The sequence below is a fragment of the Chenopodium quinoa genome, unplaced genomic scaffold (genome assembly GCF_001683475.1).
Source record: "Chenopodium quinoa cultivar QQ74 unplaced genomic scaffold, ASM168347v1, whole genome shotgun sequence".
NCBI lineage: Eukaryota > Viridiplantae > Streptophyta > Magnoliopsida > Caryophyllales > Amaranthaceae > Chenopodium > Chenopodium quinoa.
In genome coordinates, this window is record NW_018744367.1 from 7,600,428 (window position 1) to 7,619,396 (window position 18,969).

General features: G+C 42.3%; 1 protein-coding gene across 1 annotated transcript; it reads right to left on the reverse strand.

Annotated features, from left to right (window-relative positions):
- Positions 1-17,667: 17,667 nt before the first annotated feature.
- On the reverse strand, positions 17,668-18,273 carry LOC110696732. The gene has a single exon (XM_021874085.1). The coding sequence runs from the start codon at positions 18,271-18,273 to the stop codon at positions 17,668-17,670; it is 606 nt and encodes a 201-aa protein (XP_021729777.1).
- Positions 18,274-18,969: the final 696 nt, after the last annotated feature.

Consider the following 18,969-nt stretch of genomic DNA (forward strand, 5'->3'; position numbering starts at 1 on the left):
GTAACTACGCCTTTACCTCTTATCTTTGGTCCTTTGCTTTAACTACTTTTTCACCCCCTCTTTTACTTCATAAGCCCTTCCTAGCCTGGTTTGTTGATTTATTTTTTGATCTTCACTCCTCGAAGAATTGAGATGCCATGGTTTACTTTTTCTGTTTTTGTTGGGCTATTTGGCTCGGGCGCAATTATAAGATCTTCTGCAATGCTATGGTGTCTCCAGCTATGTTTTTACGCTTGGCATAAGATAGGACTACTAGAAGTGCTTCGGCGCGGCAGTTTAGAAGTAAAGTGTTTTCTTCAGGGAGCGTCCTACATTGTAGGTCAGATACAACTGCAGCTTGTTGCCTACAGAGTTCCTTACCTTCTGGTTTTGATGTCTGCATGCTTTTTTGATGGAGCGTGGAGCTCTCAGAATTCTCATGCAGGAGCAGGTTGGATTTTTAGAGATGTGTGCTGAGCCTCGATTTTGGGAGATTGTTCCAAAGCTTGCCTCTCCTCGACAGCTATTCAGTCAGAGTTACATGCTTGTTTATGGGCCCTTTTGGCAGCAGATCGTCAAGGTTTTCGTCGTCTTTTGGTCTATATTGACTGCTCGACCCTCTTCTCTTTCCTGCAAGCGCAACGTGATGGGGATATTTCTTGTCGGTGGTTACTTCAAGATATTCGATCCCTTTTGTTTCTCTGGTTGCATGATCCGTAAAGTGCCTCATTCCTGGGTTGCCCAACTCATTGGCTAGTTGTTCAAGCTCGTCGTAGACATTTGCTTTATTGGTTTTTTTAGGTTATGGTTTTATTTTATTTTTTTCGTTTTGTCTTGTTTTTCTTTTCTAGAGCTAATTTTCAAAATAATAATAATAATAATAATAATAAAAAGAAAAAAATTCCTCTCGGTTAAGGGCGATTAAGGCAAGGTAGGGTATTCCACGTCATTTTCCGGCAGATTTCCTGACGTTTATAAGGCACCGTCCGGTCAGAAGTTAGGTTCTCGAAGGCGGCTCATTCAGGGCAGGCGAATTTCGGCCAGTTTTCCTCTTTTTGGGTGCAGTTTCTGAGCGACTTTAAGACTATTTTCAGGCGAATTTCAGTCGCTGGAATCTTCAGGCGGGCCTGTGGGCAAGGTCTTTGTTCTCTGGTGGCTCGGGCGGTTTCTCAGGGGGTGTTTCAGCGTTATTCTGCGTTCAACGACATTCGGTATCACGTTATTCTGGTGTCGTATTTTTCTGGTTGATGCGGTGGCAGTGGTGTCTGAACAACATCGTTTTTCGGCATCTCAGGCGTTATTCTCCAGCGTCTCAACATCAATGTGTTTTGCATCAATATTTCAGTGTTCGCCAAGTGTGGTGCAGCGCAGAGTTTTCTATTTTGGATTGTGGTGATCGTCGTTCAACGTTGTAGTGTGTTTCGGTGGCTTTTTCGGCATTCTGATATGGTGTTTGGGTGCTGTTTTGAGTGCAACTTTCTGGTCTATTTAGGTGCAGTTTTGAGTGCATTTTGGGTACGCTATTCTGGTCCATTTGGGTACTTTTTTTTTAGTGCATTTTGGATAGTGCAGTTTGGGTGTTGTATTGGTGCAGTTTATGGTGTGTTGTTTTGTGTTCTTCTCGTGGCAAGTTGTGGTGGGTGTTATGCCTCCTATGGTTCGATTTCATTGTCTGTTTGTTGGCCTTATGGGTGTCAGGATGGTGGGGGTAATGGGCTCACTAAAGCTTCTTTGCTCACTCATCTCCGTGATCGTCATTGTTGTGGGGATGCGCGGGATATGACTCGAAACTCTCTTACTTCTGATTTGGCTATTTTCTTAGAGGCGGAGTCAACATTTCATCGCATGGGCATTTGATTTTGTGGGGAGTGTTTCAAGACACATACTTTTCGTTCGAAGTGTCAACATGGTCCTAATTCTAATGATATTGTGGCCCCACCTGATTCTGGGGATGGTGTTGTTCGATTTGTTCTTTATGGTTTTCCTACACCGCAGGGTCCATCTTTGGAGGTATCTGATCTTGTTCCTAGTGTGACTCGTCAGCCTCTTTTGGCGTTTGATGTAGCTCTCCTGGATAGTTTTCTATCTGAGCGGTTCCATTCGGTGAAATCTATTCCTCCTTAGTGTCGCTTGGGTTTTTCTCGGGTTCTCAAAGGAGCTCTTGATAAGGTGATCTGCAAGCCTGATGACGTCTCTGGTTGGGTTCAAATTCTTGTGTTTCCTCTCTGTATTCTTAAAACTTTTTCTCAGAGGAGTAGTTGTGAGTGTTCTTCGGGTATTAGGCGGCAGCGGCAGGAAGAGAGTATTGTTTCGGGGTTTTTGGGAGTCCCTTGGGAGAGTTACAATTCTGGGAATGCACGCCGACCGTCTGTACCTGCATAACCACGAAACTCCGACGATCAAGTTAGAACGTTTCCGGATGTATAAAAGTGCGGAAAGTAAATGGGTTTTCTCTCTGATTCAGAGAGATTCTACAATTAATATTGCTCGATTTTTGGTGTTTTGTATTTATGAGTGTTTGTGAATGTGCAATAAATGAGGAGTTTCCTCTATTTATAGCAGATGAAGATTTGCTCCCCCATTAGGGTTACAATGCCACGTGTCCGCATCTGATTGGATCCCATTGGGCCTTTCAAGGGCTACCACGTGTCAGCTTGCTATTGGGCCACGTGTCATTGGGGTTTTTTTTTTACCCCAAACAAGTATCACTACTACTATTTGTTCTTGGTGTGAGCCTGGTGGCTCTGTGCATCTTGTGCGGGATATGTTGGCCAATATGTCTCCTCCTTTGTTGGATGGTGATGATGAGCATGATTTGTCTGAGCGTAATATTAAGCAATGTAAGAGAAAGATTTGTGACGGACATTACACTACTGCAGTTAGGGTTCTTTCGTCTTCTGGTCTCGCCCCTTACAATGATGTTGCTTTTGTTGATTTACAAGCTAAGCACCCTTCCTTTCTGGCTCCTATCTCACCGGATATCCCCGTTGATCAGCCCCTTATTGCTACACCTGTTGTAGTTTTGGATCAGATTAAGGGTTTTCCGCGTGGTACGGCATGCGGTAGAGACGACTTACGTGCTCAACACCTTATGGATTGCTTGAGTGGTGTTGTAGTTGCTATTTTGGATGAGTTGGTAGACTCTATTACGCAGGTGGTTAATATTTTTCTCGCTAGGAAATGTCTTGCTGAGTTGGGAGAATACATTACTAGTGCTTCTCTCACGCCACTTGCTAAACCTGGTAGTGGTATTCGGCTTATTGCTGTGGGTACCGTTTGGAGGGGTCTGGTTTCAAAGGTAGGCTGGGGCTGCTTTAATTGGTCCACGTCTGGGAAGCTATTTAGGAGGTCTTCAGTTTGGTGTTGGTGTGGCGGCGGGTGGTGAGGCTACTCTTCATGCTGTTAATCGTTTGGTTGAGGCTCGTGGTGGTGATGTTGGCCTCTCTATGTTGCTGGTGGATTTTCAGTATGCCTTTAATTATGTTGATCGTACGACTTTACTACGTGAGGTCCGTCTCCGATATCCAGCTCTCTCGCATTGGGTTGAATTCTGTTATTCTTCTCTAGCCAGACTGTTTTATGGGGAGCATACCTTAAGGTCATGTCAAGGAGTACAACAAGGTGATCCTCTTGGCCCTTTGCTTTTTGCTTTGGTGCTCCATCCGTTGGTGTACCGAATCAGGGATTCTTTTGACTTATGTTTGCAGGCTTGGTATTTGGATGACGACACTATTATTGGTGACACCTTGGTGGTAAGAAAGGTTATGGAGTTGATTTTGGTGGAGGGACCTCGTCTCGGCCTCCATGTAAAGGTTGAGAAAACGAAAGTTTTCTGGCCCACGGAAGACCCACGTAGTCGTCTGGTCGATGTCTTTTCTCTAGATATTGCTCGTCCTGTACATGGTGTTAAGTTGCTTGGTGGTCTTGTCAGTGCGGATTCCTCTTTCTGTGGTGAGCTTGTTTCGTAGAGAGTGTCGAAGACCATTGTGCTAATGGATGTTGTTGCTAAGCTTGATGATCCCCAATGTGAGTTGTTACTTATTTGTGCATGTACTGGGGTTTCAAAAGTCTACTTTTCTATGCGCACTTGTCCTCCTCGTCTTTTTGAAGCGGCCCAGATTTCCTTTGATGTGGCCTTTTGAGCTTCTTTGGAGCGCATTATAACTGCTTCGGGGCCAGGTTTTGGTGATTGGCAATGACGACTTGCCACCTTACCTTTTTCTTATGGTGGATTGGGTGTCTATTCAGCGGTTGATGTTCGGCACTATGCTTTCCTTGCATCGCGTTTGAAGTCTTCAGGCTTCGTTTCTTCGCAATTCTGGTATTGTTGGTCTAGGACCGGCCTTCGATGATGCTCTTAGTCTTTTTAATAGGACTGTGGAGACTGACCTTATGCGTAACCCTAGTGAGATTGCTGCCCCCAAACTCATGAAGAAATTGGCAGATATATATTTCACGAAGGTCACTGCATATGTAGAATCCACTTTCTCCTTATCTCCGCGTCAGGTTGCCTTATGGAAGTCCCAGCAGGGGGATCACACTTCTACCTGGTTGCGAGCGGTCCCAATATCAGGCTTGGGATAGACTATGAATGCGTCTTGTGCTAGGAGGGTGGGTATTAAGTATCAGCACAGCGTTGTTCGTAGCCCTTGTTGATATTTGTTTTCGCTCTTGGATTTTTGCAAGAAAGAAGGTTAATGTAGGGTTGACTGGAGGGAATGACGGGGCTCTTCGACCAGCAGATGTGTTCCTTTATTCTTGCGATAAAGGCCTTTATGTATGTGTTGACTTGACGGGATCTTCTCCTTTGACACAATCTGGGTTGTCTGACTTCGTTCCTGGTCGTGTTGTGTCGGCTGCGACTCACCGGAAGCAATGCAAGTATGGGTCGCGTTGTAGGGATATTGGCTATGATTTTCTTCCTTTCTCCTTTTCTTCATTGGGGGAATTAGAGAAGGATATTGTTGCGCTGCTGAAGCGGGTTCAGGCATTCGCTAGGACTCAGGATATTGGTGCTCGTGCAGCTGCTCACATCTTCAACAAGATCGAGTTCGCTATAGCTAGAGGGATGGGGCCCAGATGGTATCTCGGCTCCCCACTAATTTCTTGTAAATGGATTAACTTTTAGGTTTTTGTTATAATAATAATAATAATAATAATAATAATAATAATAATAATAATAATAATAATAATAATAATAATAATAATAATAATAATAATAATAATGATGATGATGATGATGATGTTGTTTTCTGGGGATATTTTCGGTGATCACGCAGTGCTGTGTGCTGGTATGGTGGATATTAAGCATCGGCATAATGTTGTTCGGGTTACCCTTGTTGATATTTGCTATCGATATGGGATTTCAGCGAGAAAGGAGGTTGACATTGGGTTGTTTGGAGGGAACGACGGGGCCCTCAGACCTGCAGATGTGTTACTTTATTCCTGGGATCGTGGTTGCGATATCTGCGTTGACTTGACAGGGTCTTTTCCTTTGACACAATCTAGGCTATATGACTTTGTTCTTGGACGAGTTGTGGCTGATGCGGCTCATTGGAAGCGGGTCAAGTATGAATCTAGCTGTCAGGCGATTGGTTATTGTTTCATTCCCTTCTCCTTTACTTCACTTGGGGAATTAGAGAAAGAGGCTGTTTCATTGCTGAAACGGGTTCAGAAGATCTCGAAGACGCAAGAAATTGGGGCATGTGCTGGTGCTTATATATTTACTAGGGTAGGATTTGCTATACCTAGAGGAGTTGAGGCCCAGATTGTATCTCTGCTTCCCACTAATTTTTTGTAAGTTGTAAGACTTTGTTTGTTTTTGAGATATAATAATAATAACAATAATAATAATAATAATAATAATAATAATGATAATAATAATAATAAATTAGTACCGCCTCTTCAAACCATCCAAGAAATTTAGCCATTTAGGCAACAACCATTAAGTGGTTAATTATCATCGAACAAACCATAATATTTTTCACGTGATTAGTTTTTGGCTGTTTTTCCTTAAAGCTCTCAAATTTACAAATAAAAACAAAGATTGTTTACCCAATATTTTTGTGAGCAATAACAGTCAAGACCAATAAGGTATACAAATAAAGTACCACCTGACTTCAAATAAACCATGTAAATAATTAAGCCATTAAGCCCTATTAAGAGATTGTCATCGAGCAAGACCATAATCTTATTCTCGTGATTATTATTTGGCCATTTTGCCCTAAATTTTAGTTGTCTAATTTCAAATAAGCAACAATCTTTTACCGAACTTTATTGTGAGTATTAACTTTCAAGATTAATAAGGAATACAAACAACTAAATTAACGATTATCATACCGTACCCCTTCTTCAAACAAACCAAGCAATAATTTAGCCATTTAGGCAGCAATCATTCATTGATTATTATCACACAAGACCACAATATTTTTCCCGTGATTATTTTTGGATTTTTTGCCCTAGCTATTGCGTTATCTAATTTTTACACAACCGACAATCTTTTAAGTTTTACCCAACATTTTTATGAGCAATAACTGTCTAGATTCATAAGGAATACAAACAACTGAACTAACGCGAATACCTTCGTAAAAAAAAATACCAAGCAATTTAGCCATTTCGGCAACAACCATTAAGTGATTATCATCAAACAAGACCATATAATATTTTAGCCCTACCATTCTTCTGTTAGAAAACAGAAAACACATGCTCATTATTTGATAAGGTAGCTGATATTATTGGAGATATTTACTTTGTATGAACTTTAGATCTAGATATTTTTTTTGGTTAGATTTTATAACGAGTCCGGCCCAGAAAAACGCTAAATATCCATGAGCTTACTAAAAGTTTAACATGTTTTCGCATGTTTATCTATATATCTATATGTATATCCATATCTATCTATATTAAGTATTTAAAAACACAAGCCACAAATCATTTATATGTCACATGTCATTACAAATCACTCATATGTCACATGTCACCTCCCTTAATCTTTCCTTTTTCGCATTTCTTTTTTAATATATCTATATCTATATCTATTTTAAGTATTTAAAAACACAAATCACAAATCATTCATATGCCACATGTCACCTCCCTTAATCTGTACTTTTTTGCATTTCTTTTTTAATATAAAAATTATAATAAATATATTATATAATGTTATAATCTTTATACATCGTGTAACTTGCACATTTAATAAGAAAATGAAGTGTTTCATTTCCACCATAATAAAATAAAGTTGAACTAATTAGTACACATTACGTAAACATATGCAATATAATAAAAATAGTCTTTTCATCTCTTAATTAATTTAACAACATATAACTTAAGCTTATATGTCATTTCATATCCCACGATATTCATGTATATATACCTAACTAAATTCCTTCATCTCCTTCCACAATTCCACCCTTACTCTTTTTTCTTTTAAGTTTTAGCAGTAAACTTCATATACCTCAATGGTCATGAAATAATAAATTCGTAGTTCCAACTATTGAAAAGCATACATATAAAAATAACCTAAGTAACAACTCGTGCATCGAAGGGGCCAAATGGCTAGTTAGAGCTCAAAAGCAGCCATAATATGACCCATCACCAAGAGAGAGAGTGTCCACTTCATTAGACCAAAGGAGATTCCATCTCAAAACCTTATGGTTATAGGAGGAGTAGCCCCTTAGCCTTATAAATTGTTTAACTTTCTCTTCTTTTCTTAATGTGGGACACTTACATGTGTTGTTTGGGGATTTTATATTTCAACACTCCCCCTCACATGTAACGTCCCTAAAATTTCGTCTCATGTGATGTTTCATGGGCTAGAACGCATTTTGTCACTCCCTCTCACATGGACCCACTCAATTTAGCCTAGTGTACTCATTACTCAATCCATTAAAGGTCCCAAACCGTGGGCCTGGCTCTAATACCATGTTAAACAGTCCTGGATAACAATCATCACGATTGTTCACTTGATATGATCAAGGAGGTTCCACCTCAAACCATATGGCAATGAGGGGAGTAGCCCCTTAGCCTTATAAAGTGGACACAACTTTCTTGTTACTTCAATATGGGATACACTTTCCAACCCTTTTACACTCTTTCAATGTGGGAAAACACTTTTACTCACATGTGGGTTTGCTCATGGGCTTAATGACGACTCCACGGGGGATTAAAGCTCAGGTTGGGTTGGGTTGGGTTGTGATCTAGGCCGGTATTATGGACAATTCACATGTGAGGGAAGCCCATGAGCAAACCCTATAAAAATAAAGGGTTCATTTCTATTTTGAACCATCTTTTAATCGTACGTTAGCCAATAAATATCTTTAATTATGAAGTTTTTAAAATTATAAAAAAGTTGATGTCAAATAACTACTCATTATAACAAATTTAATGATATCTTACATGATTAAATTTATTTAATTTATGAATAGAAAATGTTATGTGTAACCCTTAGAGCTATGTATAAGAAGCTAAAAGTGAAAAGTGTAAATGAAATAAATTCATTAATTACACTTGTTTGCGCGTGATTTTGTCATATATTCCTAAACTATTACCAAATAAGAAAAGATATTTAATGTTTATTTGTAGCCCTTATTAAAATAAAATTTATTAATTTTTTTAATCAAATATTTTGTTGCATCTTCCAAGGCTCCCATTTAATCAAAGAAATTATAAAATTAGAAGCTATTATTTTTAAATTAAATTAAATTCCCATTTTAATAATATATTAATTAATATGCATGCATGATACAAAATGTAGATAATAAAAAGAATCAGATAATATTTGGTTGATGTACTGGAGATGAATTCATAACATAGCTCAAATTATGTCCATGACATACTTTTGTTTGTTGCTTTTTAAGAAAATGCCCTTAATTTTATACTTGCAGTGTTGTACGTACTGTTAGTTTTTGTGACATTTGTTGAGGTTAGATTGTGTCATTCTTCAAGTGTCCGGGTGTATTTCAATCTTAGTCATGCTAAATTATTATCTTAATATAAGTCAAATTCTGAATCGGGTATTTTTCGGATCAGTTCTGAATCGGGTCGGTCGAACCAGATTTTGACACCTCTAGTTGAGGTCGCTAGGTGTTGTCATTTTTAGATGTGTTTGTCAAATTGCTTATTTTAACAAATCATCTAACAAGAATTATGAAATAAAAAATTGTATGAATAACATAATAAGACATTTAATTTGCTCGGTATAAATAAAACGACCTGAAATTTTGATTATCTCAGAATAATATGAATTTTGGAAGGTATATAAAATAGCTCAAATAGAATGTGACCTGTTGGTAACTTGTTTAATAAGGTAATTGTAACACGTGTTGAATTGTGATTGTTAAGTTTTTTAATTCTTACAATTTCTTTTATAAAAAATAAAGCAAACACCTAGCACCCCACTATACCCCCCTCCCCCTCCCGATCACCAGCCACATGTCGCCCACCTAAACACCACCAACGTAACACCTCATCCCCCAACCCTCACCCGGCCCCCTACCAGCCACGAACCCTTACCCCACCCCTTTATCGTTGCCAAAAACCCTTACCCCCTAAGCTAGTCGTCTCCACCATCACCAAAACCCCCACCCTCATCACCCCCACTAGCCACGATACCCCCACCCCCATCCCGATCGTTACCGAAAACCCCCCTACTCAATCCCCCACACATACCCCTACCCCTACCCTAGCCCCTACCATCGTCGAAACCCCAGGCCACCCCACCCTCCACCAGCCCAAAATCACACCCTAACATTAGCCCCCCACAACCCCCAAAACCCCTACTCCCACCCTCCACCAACCCTAAAATCCCCACCCCACCCTCCACCAACCCTGAAATCCCCACCCTTACTAGCCCTAAAACCTTTACTCTAATCCCTAAACCACCAGCCCCGAAATCCCCTCGAAAACCATCGATGGTGGTTGGTGCGTTATGGGAAAGTATGGGATGGGGTAGGAGCTAATAAGGTGATAGAACGGAAAGGGGGAGGGCTGACGCGGTGGTCGAACAAGAAGGGGGAGGGGAAGGATTAAAAAAAACAAGCTTTTTAGTGTTTTTTTAGATTAATAAAATCAATAAAAGATAATCAAACGACACTTACAAAAAATTATTAAGAAATCTAAAATTCTAATACAAGTACATAATACCTTAGAGCTAATTATATCACAGGTTTGACCGACAGTCGCCTTAATAATAAAAACTTCATCTGAAGCAATACAATATTTGAGTTAGCAGTAATTTGATTTGAAATTCACAAAACTATAGTTGTTTGGGTGAGAAATACTCATGTGGTCCTTCACTTTATTTTTTATTTAAACAAGTACTTGAATAGTATTTGCATTTAAAAAAGCCAAAGATTGGTAACTTGTGATCTAAATAGAGAAATTCAACTATTGATAATTGTTTGGGTCCAATTTACTTCAATTGGACCGGTCCACAAATGTTTTAATTACACAGCCCAAGACTAAGGCTCAACTCTCCAAACCATGTCAAGTCAGTTAAGCCCGGTCAATGTGGCAAGCCCACTTGATTCACGACCCACTTATCCATTGAGAAAAGGTATATAAGCCTTCAAGCTTCTCTCTTTACATTCATTCACATTAAGCCTCAAGCAATTAATACTCTTGCATAGCTTTCTCTCTCTAAACACTGTACTGACTTCGACATTGGAGGGGCCTTCCTCGGCACAACCCCCGAGGCTAGTTTACGTGTGTTTGTTGTGCAGGAAATCCTCGACCCATTCATCACGTGGACCGAGGTCAGTCTTCAGCCCACAAAAAAGAACCTTGCCGAAGGTTCCATTGTTTCTACTCGAAACAATTTGGCGCCGTCTGTAGGGAAGACATTCAAAAGTAAGCCAAATTTTAGACAATCTTAGAAAAAATGACTAAGAGCGGTAAGAGTACCAAGAGTACTAAAAAGAATGGTCCTTCTTCCTCGAAGAAAGGTCCAATTCCGGTGAGGAAGAATCCACTTTCTCCACCGTCTCGACAACCTTTTTCGTCCTCTTCGGAGGCACCCTCTTCAGAAAAGGTTGCATCCGAGAGGCCACCTTTCACCATTTTCAACAGCCGACAAGCTCATATCGGCCGAGTCAATCTAACGCCAAGAGTCCGCCTCGAAGCTTACATTCTCAGTCTCAGTCGGGAACGACTTCTCAAACAGGGTCCTTTACGGAGGAAGTGGCAAGAGCCGTCGCGGTCTTCATGGACCTCATGAAGGCCCAAGGAGGAAACTTTCCACCACCCCGTGACCACTCGCCTCTTCCGTTGAGAAACTTAAGAAGGAGGACCGGCCAAGAGGAAGGTGGACGAGCTCCATCCTTAAAGGAGCTCGGGGACAAATGGAAGGAAGACAGTTGGAGAAACGAACGGGAGAGGATAAAGAACCCTTAATTCTTCGAAAATTCCGAAACCCAAAACTCCCGAAGCTACAAAAGCAGCAACACCACCTCCGCGGGGCAAGACCCTGCTCGCCGAAACGTTCAGAAACATCTCAGCTCAAGGGAGGTGGGAGCGTGCACAATCGCCTCACCTACCCGGAGGGAACTGAGCCTTATCCCAAACCGTCCCAACCAGGACGAAAACCACTTCAACCTCTCTAAGAGGGAGGAGTGAGGTCTCGTCGGCTCGACATAAGGGAAAAGTCGTAATGGTTCCCACCAGCTCACCCTTCCAAAGCTGGATTTTAGAAGAGCATGTGACGACGGTGAAAATCCCGACACACATAACTTATGACGGTACTTCAAATCTGAAGGACCACATTGCCTCTTACGAGGGGCACATGTATCTGAACCCCAGGTCTGAAGCGACCAAGTGCAAATATTTCCGACCACTCTTAAAGGTGTTGCACAAGCGGTGTTCACCAAGGGAGTGAAGGAATGCTCGATAACCGGTTGGAAAGGCTTTTCCAAAAAGTTCAAGAGCAAGTTTTCTACGGCGAACCGCCGAGAGAAAACAACTGCAGAGCTAATGAGTATGTAGTAAGGGGAGGATGAAAGCCTCCGAGACTATCTGACTCGCTTCAGCAACGAGCCGTCCAGAATTACGAGTCTGAACCAAGGGCTAGCTATTTTAGCATTGCAAAATAGGTTGCAAGCTGGCATGTTCCCTGACTTCATGGTCATGCATCCCCCACAGACCTTGGAGGAAGCTCTGGATGCTTCGGATAAGTACATCCGAGCCGAATAGTGGAACAAAACGAAATCCCAATCTCAATCTAGGACTAGGAAGCCTAAAGGACAACAGTCCGAAGGCCAAGGCTAGAGGAAAGGGAAGGCGAAGGCCTTAGAACCATCGTCGAGCACCGAGCCAAAGAAAGAAAAAACCTCATTCGTGGGTAAATACGAATCGTACACTCCTCTCGCCCTTCCACGCAATAAGATCTACAGCATGACGAAGGACGAGCAAAAGTACAAGAAGCCGAGGCCACTACCATCGTGGCATCAGCAGAAAAACAAGGACCGATGGTGTGAATTCCATGAATCTCCTGGACATCACACCGAGGACTGTATCCAGCAAAGGGATTAGATCAAGGATATGGTCCGAAATGGTTACTTGAAAAAATATCTCACGGATCGCCTCGAATTGAAAAAAGTCGAGAAAGATTCTCAGCAAGAACTAGACTTCCCCGGTAATAAGATAAATTGCAGGACAAAGACAATCTCGACATCCTTGTTATTTCCAGAGGAACAAGCTCTTGGAAAGCGCGAAAACGCCACTTGAGGGGCTTGACCCATCAAGTGAACCATGCTGATATCTGAGGACCCTAGTCTCCGATACCGAACTTTACGTTCACAGCCGAACACTACCGGGGGGTGGCATACCCCCATGATGACCCGCTAGTAATCATCACGGGAATCGCAAACCACAACGTCTAGCGATCCTTCGTCGACGGCGGAAGTAGAGCGAATATTCTCTTTAGGAAGGCATATGATCAGCTGAAACTGCAGACCAAAGACCTGACTCCAGTACCCTACCTGGTATCCCGATTCAATGGGTCCGCAATATATCCAGATGGGAAAATCACCCTTCCTGTCACCATCGGCACAGACCAAGCAGCCCGGAACATCATGGCCGAATTTTCGGACATGGACGTTCCGTTTGTATACAACGTGATTATGGGGAAACCCATAATTCACGAGATCTAAGGAGTAGTCTCTACGTACCATCAAATGATGATATACGTTTCGGATAAGGGACACTCCGAAAGAATTTAGGGCGGCCAAAAGGAGGCCCGAAGATGCAACTACCTCAAACTATCCAAAAGTCGTCACGACGACAAGGATGATGAGAAAGATGAAAGAGAAAAAGAACGATGCACAAAGAAGCCTGAAGGCTTGAGTGCTTCGGCCCAAGGCGCCCCAGCATGAGAAAATTCTTTGGGAAGGAAAAATCTGGTTCCTCATCTAAGCCAAAAGACTCAGAGCACCAGCCGAAGTCTGGGAAGCCTACTGATATTGACAGCAGGCCAGATTATGAAGAGTACAGTTCTAATGCAATGGAGCTGGACCGACAGACTGAGTCAATAGAGTTGACAGAGGGAGACCCTGAAAAATGTGTCAGCATCGGGCTCGGACTCCATCCGAACGTCCATGATGAGCTTATCCAACTCCTTCGAGACAACAAAAATGTGTTCGTTTTCTCGGCATCAGACATGTTCGGGATTGATCCGAACCTCATCTCTCACAAGCTTAATGTCGACCCCACTTGTCGATCGGTTAAGCAAAAGAAGCGAAATTACTCCGCAAATAAGAACCGAGACATCGCAGCCTAAGTAAAAAAACTCTTGGATGCAAGTTTCATTGAACCCTGTTAGTATCCGGAATGGCTGACCAATGTGGTGATGGTTTAAAAGGCAAATGACAATTGCAGAATGTGCGTTGACTTCACGGATCAAAATAGGGCCTGTCCAAAGGACATTTATCTCTTGCCGATGATCGATCAACTAGTCGACTCGACTAGTAGGCATTCCCTGCTTAGTTTCATGGACGCATTCTCGAGGTATCCTCATATCTTCATGCACCCTGATGACCGAGCAAAAACGACCTTCGTTACGAATGTCGGGGTGTATAATTACGAAATGATGCCTTTCGGATTGAAAAATGCGGGGGCAAAATATCAAAGGTTGGTTGATCAGGTCTTCGCCGAGCAAAAATGCCGCAATATGGAAGTCTATGTTGACGACTCAATCGTCAAAAGCAAAGAGGACAAAGACCATGTCGCGAACCTGGCCGAGACCTTCGCCACCCTAAGGAAACATCAAATAAATCTGAATCCGAAGAAGTGTGTCTTCGGCGTGAAGTCAGGCAAGTTTATCGGCTTTATGGTCAGTAAAAGGGGGATTGATGCCAATCCCGCCAATGTGCAGGCGGCGCTCGACCTTCCTGAACCAAAAATAAAGAGGGACATTTAGCGTCTCACCGGTAGAATGACTGCCCTTTCCAAGTTCATCTCCAGAGCCTCGGAAAAAGGGTTGCCTTTCTTCATAGCGTTGAAAATCCCAAAAACCAAGGAGCTCCTCTGGGAAGACGAGCAAAAAGAAGCCTTCAAGCAACTCCGTACGCATCTGGCTCAACTCCCAACACTAGCACGCCTAGCCGAAGGAGAATCTCTGTACTTATATGTGGTAGTTAGCCCGACCACTATAAGCGCGGTCTTGCTGAGGGAAGAAGAAAAATTCCAGCAACCAACCTACTTCGTTAGTCACACTCTGACAGATGCCGAGACTTGCTACCCCCTACTCGAGAAATTTGCATATGCAGTGGTGGTAGCCGCTAAAAAATTGAGGCCCTATTTTGACTGCCATTAAATAGTGGTCTTGACTGGTCAGCCGCTGGAAAAAGTCCTCAGCAAGGTTGAAAAATCTGGTAGGCTAGTAACGTGGGCCTTCGAACTCACTGAGTTCAGCATTAGCTACTAGCCGAGAGCAGCCATTACGGCTTAGGCTCTGGCGGACTTCCTAGCCGAGTGTTCTTACCAGGAACGCTAGACGAGGAAAAGGAAATCTAGACTATTTTCATGGATGTATTCTCCACCGTAAATGGTTCGGGAGAAGGAGTAGTCATGACCTCGCCCGAAGACAAGTCCTTTGAGTATGCACTGAAATCCTCATTCAAAGCTTCGAACAACAAAGCTGAATACGAAGCAGCATCGCAGGCTTAGAGATGTGCATATCATTGGAAGCCGAGCATGTCTGTCTAAAGACAGATTCTCAACTCGTTGCAAATCAGGTCCGAGGCGAATATGAGGCCAAGGAGCCCTCAACGATAGTTTATCTCGCAAAGATCAAAACAATTATTGCGAAGCTGAAAACTTTTGAAGTTGAGCTTATCTCAAGGGGTCAGAACACACAAGCTGATGCACACTCTTAACTTGCAAGTTCAACTCTAACTGAGCTAAATCAATATGTATATCTAGAGGTGCACCAATAAGAAAGTGTGGGCGAAGCGCCTGAGGTTTGCTGCGTCACACACGAGCCAAGCTGGATGGACCCCATCCTAGCTTACAAGCTTTGGGGAAAAGTTCCTGAAGACAGGAACTTAGCCTCCAAACTGAAGATTATTAGCTCAAGGTTCATCGTCTTTAGAAGAGAGTTGTTGAAAAAATCCTTCTCAGCCCCACTACTAAAATGCGTCGGACCAACAGACGCTAACTACATCCTTCATGAGATCCACCTCGGCATCTGTGGAAACCACATCAGGGGGAGAGCTTTAGCGCACAAGGCATTGAAGGCAGGGTATTATTGGCCCACCATGATCTCAGACGCTAAGGAGATGGTAAAAAAAAAAAGCGAGAAATGTCATAAATTTGCGGTAGTCATCCATCTGCCAGCCCGAGATCTTTAGCATATCCTGAATCTACTCGCCCAATGGGGGTTAGATATCTTGGGACCCTTTCTTGATGCTCCGTACCAAAAAATATGGTTGATAGTCGGTATTGACTATTTCAGCAAATGGATTGAGGCTGAAGCAACCTCTAACATCATAGAGCAAACCATCAGGAAATTTATCTGGCTGAACATAATCACTCGCTTCGAAATTCCGAAGGTTTTGTCTTTGACCATGGAAGGCAATTTGACAATTTGTCGCTGAAGCGATACACAGATCAGTTCCGCATTAAGTTGGCATACTTGGCAATGTGTCATCCGTAGGGCAATGGTCAAGCCGAAGCTACAAACAAGCAAATCCTCAATTCTCTCAAGAAGAGGGTTAAAGATCAAAAGTCTAAGTGGATAGAGGAATTCCTAGGAACCCTCTGGTCACTTCGGATTACTGAAAAAAGAGGCTACGGGGCATTGACCTTTTGAGTTGTTTTATGGATCCGAAGCCGTCCTTCCAATGGAAATTGGCACAGAGAGTTTACGCGTGAATCTGTTCTTAGCCGAGGAAAATGAACAACTCATAAAGAAATCCCTCGATTTTCTTGACGAGGTTAGAAACTCGGCACGAGAAAGAATGGCTGCATATAAGCGAAGGATCAACAAATTTTACCATCGATGAGTTCATGCAAGACTTCTCAAAATTGGTGATCTTGTTCTTCAGAATGCTGCAGCTGTGCAAAAAGGACGCATTCATGGGAAACTCTCAGCAACTTGGGAGGACCCTTATGAAATTTATGATGAACTTCAGCGTGGAACATACCGACTTCGGTAGTTGGATGGAACTGAGCTGATCACTAGAATGCTGATGTACTTAAGAAATATCATGTGTAAACCTTCCGGGGCAGAACAATCCATGTAAGTGCATCTATTTGATTAATGAAAGGCCCTTGAGCCACCACTTTCATCAAATTTACAAGTTTCCATTTTCTATCTTCTAATAATTTTTAGAAAAGAAAGGTTTCACCTCGCCATTGTCCGAAACATAGCCAAGCAGAGGTGTTATACTTTGGATTGTCGCTAAATCAGCCTAATAGGGAACAATGACTTCACCACCGAAGTATATCAATTTCAAGGTATTGTACTTCAGATGAGTCAATAATTCCTTGCGGCAAAGAGGCCATGGATGAATCTAAAGTATAGCCAAAGGCTGCAGAGGAGTTACATCCGAATCATTGCCAGAATGACAGCCTTGTGTTTCGAATAGCCATTCCCTCGGATAAAATTCTAAGGATCGAGAGAATATTGCTCTCGGAGTCTATGACTTTTGAGCAGCAAACTCATATATTCTTCATAAAATATAGAAGAGAAAAGAAAAGAGTAGGAACATCAAAAAATTTATAAATTTTGCTAACGCAAAGCCTCGTCCGCACCAAGATTTCAAAGCAAACACCTTAGGAACCTGAAGATTACAACTTCAGATTCTTGGGGGTAAGAGATACTCAACTGTGATAAAATTCAAGATCTAAGAAAAGGGCAGGAGCACTAAGTAAAGAGAGCAAGGCCGCCAAAAGAAAAGCATTCATAGAAATTCAAATATGCTCGGATCTCCGAGCTGCATCAAAGTTAAAAGTTTTAAAGCAAACACAAGAAAAATTCTATATCGACAGCTGCCCACAAGTGGAAAAATACAGCACAAAACTAATTACAACTACTGAAAGAAAAAATAAATTAGATTTTGTAAAATCGAGGCAAGATGAAGCAAAAGGTTAAGGCAAAAACAGACGCAACAAACATAACAATTAAGCACAAGTTGATCCGCAAGATTCTGACAATGACTACCCGAATTCCTATGCTTCAGCATTACCAGGATCAGGCTAAGCAGTTGTGCTTGGGCTCTTAGATGCTTCAGCACTAGCTGAACAGGAGGCAGGCTGAGTAAGAGTCATTTCAAACTCTCTCTTCTTGGCTTCTTCTCTTTCCCTTTCTTCAGCTTCCTTCTCTGCTCGAGCTTTGGCTTCAACCTGACGAGCCAGAAAAGCAGTCTCAGTAGGATGGGCCATATGCAGATGCGAGTCATTAGGATCCATGGACCATTCCTCAGCTTCGTCCCAATTAATGGTGGGATTAGCATGGAAAGCAAAGCGCCGAGCTTTTTGGAAGTCGTTGTCAAAACCCTCGTCATATTCATCTTGGGTGTAGATTTTGACTTCTAACAACTTCCGGGCAGCCTCAAGGTCAGCTTGAGTCTTGGCAGCCCCTTTGTTCCCAGCCTTCAGCTGGCTTCGGACATCATTCAGCTCATCTTTGGCTTGGAAAAGCTCGGCATCTTTGGCTTCTAGATTAAGCTTTGCCTCATAAAGCTCCACGTTATGAGCTTCTAGCTCATTCCTATATCGCAGAATCTTGGCCTCAAGCTCAGACTGCCTTTTCTTAGCTTTGGCTTCGGCCTGAGCAACTTTCTCTTTGAAGTCCTCGACCATCAAACGCTGAGTCTCAACCTCCTACTGCACCCTCTATTTAATACGGGCCTTAAAGTTGGGAATGTCTTCAACCTCGTACTCTTGGATCAGCTCATGACCCTCGTCTACACAAGGGAAGACGGTCTGCTCTAAATCCTGACAAAAGGTCCAAAAATTGGCAATCATGGTGTCCAGATCAGCTCTAAGGGCAGTGGCCGCATCTTCGGTATCAAGCCTCTTCAGTTCAGTAATCTTTGCTCGACATGCAGCTTCCTGAGCCTTACCTGCCTTGGATTTCAGCTCATCGTTCATCTCCATAGCCAAGAAGTGGTTATGAACGACCTGCCAAGTTGAAGAGCAACAATTAGCCGAAGTAAAAAAAGATAAAAATAAAATAAAATAAAAAATAAAAAAATAAAATTAAAAATTAAACTTAAGTGAAAAAGCTTAAGTGCCGAAAGATTTACCTACATCAGCAGCCTCTAATTTTCAACAAAGGGATCCGGGACCTTAACAAGTGGTTCAGATGCGCCAGCAAAAGCTCCAATGGTCCAAGCCCTGGCTCTCTCTAGCTCAGACATGCTATAGAGGTTCCCGAAGTATTCCATGGCCAAGCTACGCCGGAACTCGAAGACGTTCCTGGAATAGTCGAGAACAAGCACCAAAGGGGCAAAACCGAATCCCATCTCCGTAGATTGAAACGTCATGAAGGATTCA